Source organism: Triticum dicoccoides, chromosome 5A (genome assembly GCF_002162155.2).
Source record: "Triticum dicoccoides isolate Atlit2015 ecotype Zavitan chromosome 5A, WEW_v2.0, whole genome shotgun sequence".
Lineage (NCBI taxonomy): Eukaryota > Viridiplantae > Streptophyta > Magnoliopsida > Poales > Poaceae > Triticum > Triticum dicoccoides.
Genome location: NC_041388.1, coordinates 388,113,040 through 388,118,238, shown reverse-complemented (window position 1 = coordinate 388,118,238; position 5,199 = coordinate 388,113,040). Strand labels below are relative to the sequence as shown.

The window sequence follows — 5,199 nt, the reverse complement described above, 5'->3', positions numbered from 1 at the left end:
GCCGCTCGCCCGTGGGCCCCGCCGCCTCCCGCTCCGCCGCGCCACCCAGCTCCGAGGCTTCCAGGAAGGAGAGGGGAGGAGAAGCTCGAATCTTTGATGCCCGGCACCCGATGGCGACGCCGACCGTAGAGAAGCCCGACGGGGTGGAGATCCGCGAGGTGTGGGCGGAGAACCTCGAGGCCGAGTTCGCCGTGATCCGGGAGATCGTCGACGACTACCCCTACGTCGCCATGGACACCGAGTTCCCCGGCGTCGTCTGCCGCCCGCTCGGCACCTTCAAGTCCAACGCCGACTTCAACTACGCCACGCTCAAGGCCAACGTCGACATGCTCAAGCTCATCCAGCTCGGCCTCACCTTCTCCGACGAGCGCGGCGGCCTCCCCGCCCTCGGCCCGGACGGCCGCCCCTGCGTCTGGCAGTTCAACTTCCGGGGCTTCGACCCGCGCACCGACGTCGCCGCCGCGGACTCCATCGACCTGCTGCGCCGCAGCGGGATCGACTTCGCCCGCCACGCCGCCGAGGGGGCCGACTCGCGCCGCTTCGCCGAGCTGCTCATGTCCTCCGGCGTCGTCCTCAACGCCGAGATCCACTGGGTCACCTTCCACAGCGGCTACGACTTCGGCTACTTGCTCAAGCTGCTCACGGGCTCCAACCTGCCGGACACCAGCTCCGGATTCTTCGACCTCATCAGGATTTACTTCCCCGTGATCTACGACATCAAACACCTGATGAGATTCTGCAATAGCCTCCACGGCGGGCTGAACAAGCTCGCTGAGCTGCTCGACGTCGAGCGGGTCGGGATCTGCCATCAGGCGGGCTCCGATTCTCTGCTCACCGCGCTCTCCTTCAACAAGCTCAAGGAGTCATACTTCGGCGGATTAACTGAGAAATATGCTGGTGTGTTGTATGGTCTAGGCACAGAGGGCGGGGAAACCACCTCTGTTCACTGAGTAATGGATAGTTAAATAAATGATGAACTATTTATGAGAGAAAGGAGAAACCTGTCTGGTGAATGTGTGATGCCTGATTATATCCTCTTGCTTGACACCGAAAAAGGTACCACTTTTCCCTCAATTGTGATACTCCTCAGTGAGTTTGTTTAGGTTAGATGACTGCGTTTTTGTTGTTTGATTTTGCGTGCTGAAGTTGATGGAATGATGAAACACCCTCTAGATACTGGTTAAAGTCCACCTATGCTGATTCTTCACACGTCCTCTAGAGTTACACACTTGATAGCAAAAAGAACACTTCTTTTGTCATGTACTCCCTCCATCCCACACTATAAGATCGTTTTTCAAGCAAACATAGCTTGAAAAACAATCTTATATTGTGGGACGGAGGGAGTATATAGTGTTGATTGCTTACTGTTCTGTGTTCCGTTTGAGGAATCACCTACCCCTCTTCATGGGCTAACCATGGCAGTCAAGGACTCCAATTCTATCACTAGTTGGTTCAAGTTATCGTAGTATTACATAGGTCCATGCTTCCGTACCAATTGGGTTCTTTTTGGTATCGAAATTACCAAGGACTGTATTTTGTGAAGAGGGGAGATGACCAAAGTTTTTTCCCCCAGTCATGAGCTCAGACTCTGTGTCATAGACCAGGATAAGCTCAGCTGTTGTTCATATACATTGTCAGGATTCTGTTTAGCTTCATAATTAGCATTTAGCAAGGACTGTCTATTATGTAAAGAAGAGCAATCATACCGAAATAAGTCAAGAAACTTTCCCTAGAATTGATCCCAAGTCTCAACATCATGTACTTATGTACCAGGACCAGGTCAGTAGTCTGTCTGAGGATCAGAGGATGATTTCAGATCCTACCCTCTCTGGTAGTCTGGTCACACCCATCAATCCATCCTCTTCTTTGTTATCCTCTCTCGTTCAGTCATACACTTGGTAGTTTTGAGAGCGACCTCTCTAATTATGGTTATATAAATGAACTGTTGCTTTTTATTTTGACTTTTCTGAAGGCAAGGGCATCTTTTGTAAAAGCTTTTTTTGAAAGCGACCTCTTTCATTATGGTTACTGAAGTTCCGTGTGTTGGCTGTTCATTTTTGAATTGATTTATATTCATGGAGTGTTTCAGATAATTTTCATCCATTTCCTGTTAAAGCTTACATGTAGTTTGTAGTTTCTTCAGCAGTTCAGTACACTGATTTACACTGTTCTGTATTAAGTTAGTAATTCAGCTGGTCAAGTACCTACCAACAAAATAATATCGAGTTTGAACTAAACTTTGACAGAACAGAAGTAGAATGCAGTCAGAGTGCCTATCAGTTAGCCAAGTGATACCAGTGCAACCTCCAAAATTAGTTAGAGAAGGTCCTTTCCTGGCCATTCCTATATGAATTGTGTTTGCATTGTGCTTTACAATTCCTGTTGATTACTAGTTTTATCATATTCTTCTTGCTTCTATTGCTCGTGTTGTATTGTCTTTCCTTACTGTAGATTGTTTGCCTGATACGCGGGGCTTCTCATTTTGCCTCAGTGCATAACCTCCGAGATAGGTTAGAGAAGTTCTTTTCCTGGTTACTTCTGTGTGGATCTCTGCATTTATACTTCACAGTTCTGACAATTACTAATTTCATCATATTCCCTTTGCTTCTCGTGCTCTTGGTGTATTGTCTTTTCTCACTGTAGATTGTTTGCCTGAAGAGTTGGGCTCGTCAGTTCCTTGTAGTTACAATACTGAATATAGCTGACTGTATCTTGCGGGCTTTACCATTTTATGTAGGCGCCCCTCAATGGTTCAACGAGAGGCTTAAGCCTGGGGGCAACTCAGCTTTACTATGTACCATTCATTTATTTTCTGGCTGACAAGGGAATCTTCTCTTGATGCGTTTCTTGATCTGCAATTCGTTGGTTATGCTGACATTGACAGCTTTAGCGTGCCCAGCATTATACATCGGTACATACTCTGAATGTAGAGTTTGCAGCTTAACATCTCCCCTGTTTTAGTTTTACAATGCAGGTCTCTGTGTTTCTATGCAAACTCTTGGTATGTTTGCTTGGCTTAAAGAAATAGATTCAAAATTCACCAGAGCTGAATTGGGATCATCAATATTGCTTTGCATCTCTGGTGTCTCTCCGATATTAGTTGCTCACTATTTCAATCTGGTATTTTCGTCCGTCTTAAAGAAGCAGCTTCAAAGTTCACCAGAGCTGAACTGGGCAGCAATATTGCTCTGCAACTCTGGTGTCTCCCAGATACTAGTTGTTCACTGATTTGATCTGGTCCTTTTGCTTTTCTTGAAGAAATAGCTTTGAGTTCACCAGAGCTGAATTGTGATCAGTGATATTGCTTTACAACTCTGGTGTCTCAGGCATTAATTATTAAATAGTAGTTAGATATTGTTCTTCTCCTGGTAATTTCTTTGCGTGAATTGTCCTTGCATTTGTGCTTTAATTATTCTGATGATCACTATTTTTTCATGTTCCCTTTAATTCTCTTGCTCTTGTTGTAGTGTTTTTGCTTATTGTATGTGCCTGAATAGTGCCTCCCTTTTGAACGATAATAATATCACGGGGGTTCTCAGTTCTTTGGAGTACATCAGGCATATTGCAGCTATGGTATTCTGTCTTTAAAATGTGGTTCACTGAATCTTGTGTATGTGGCAGTATGTAGCCTTTTGTAATTTTGCTTGTATTGCCGTGTCGTGTGTTTAATGGTTCGATGAGTGGTCCAACATTCATGATAAACCAGTCACTTTTTGCTGTCTGGCAAGTGAATCTTCGCTTGAGGTCTTCCTTATTTTGCAATGTGATGGTTATCCTGACGGCAATATGTTGATACAATAGTGTGAGTGTGCAGCTGGACATCTTATCTATTTAAATTTTACAACACACGTATTTCTGTGGTTTTTACGTGGACTCTTATTTTTCATTTGATTCGTTAAAGAAATAGCTGCAAAATCCACAAGACCTGAATTGGGATCGCCAGTATTGTTTCACAGCAATAGTTTGTCTCAGCACAAAGGATATAATACATGTCGGTAATCTGAACCCAGTTCGCCGTGATTTCCAGTAGCTAATTTTGGGTTTCTATTCATGCATTCTTCAATGTTTTTTCTGGCTTGATCTTTGTTTTACTTCCGAGAACATATTTGCTGCTTGATTCTGCTTGTCGTGGATTACCGCTGCATCTACTGTATGGTACCTGTCGGTGCCATTCCATTTTAGGAGGTTTCGCCTTGTGGTTGCATATACGCAAAAACATGTTGCTTTGCTGCAAATAGCTCGCGTGGATATTTATTTGTATGATCGTCTGTTCCGTTTGAAATTGGTTGGTGCATCCTATATGTGAGACCTGTTAGTTTATGCCCGTGTAGTTTGCAAGTTGTGACCGATGTTTTACCGCGTAAAATGCCATTTTGACTTCTTTTTATTTTGAGCAAACGAGGGGGGTTTCCCTCTGATTTCATTAGAGAAACCATCGCACGAGAACGAGTTCAAGTAGCAGCACCTTACACACACCAAAGATAAGTTCTAACCATAGACAGCTATCCGCCCTAGGGGTCACTAGCAATAGAAGTTCTACCATCTTTTATCCTAAGCCACAAGTGGCAGAGATAGAGGAGGACGCAACCCCAAATCGAAGACAAGCAGCTACCAAAAAAACTTCATCCTTCCAGTCGTAGGACTCCGGGTCTCCATCCTTGCAATGCTTTGAAATTTCATTTGTTACTCGCTCCATTAGCTTTGCCCTCAAACATCAATAGTCTTTGGTCTGGGTTTTTTATCTGTAAAACAAACCAATCCACAATCCAATTGCACGAAGTTTTACTAGAGTCACTGGATAATTATTTTTTGTTGTCATGAAAGACCATCATTTCTGCATTTTCAAATGGACCAGAACAAGGCAGAGGTTCCAATTAAGATTAGTTTTTTCTCTATCTTATTGAAAGCTCTGACCCATGTTCCCAGGCACTCATCTATTCATTCAGGGTTGTTTTCAGATTAAATGAACATTTTACCAAGCTCCAAAGGAGTCTAGCAGCAGAACAAGTGAAAAATAGATGATCTATGGTCTCATCCTGTCCACATTACACACAATCCTGCCTCCCTCGCCATCCTTTCTTGAGTAGATTGCCCTTAGTTAAAATACTTTTCCTAGCGATGAGCCAAAAGAACATTTTGATTTTTTGCTGGCATTTTGATCTGCGAGAGAAATTTATGTGGGAAGTCCACGTCAGTTTT

The 5,199-nt window shown here is 44.2% G+C and overlaps 1 protein-coding gene across 1 annotated transcript; it reads left to right on the top strand.

The window, feature by feature from the left end:
* The first annotated feature begins 6 nt into the window (after positions 1–6).
* On the top strand, positions 7–1,045 carry LOC119301716 (probable CCR4-associated factor 1 homolog 7). The gene has a single exon (XM_037578700.1). It carries the CDS (start codon positions 111–113, stop codon positions 948–950), a length of 840 nt encoding a protein of 279 aa, XP_037434597.1. The 5' UTR covers positions 7–110; the 3' UTR covers positions 951–1,045.
* Positions 1,046–5,199: the final 4,154 nt, after the last annotated feature.

Coding starts and splice junctions, on each gene's coding strand:
- LOC119301716 (XM_037578700.1), top strand. CDS start 111: ATGGCGACGCCGACCGTAGAGAAGCCCGACGGGGTGGAGATCCGCGAG.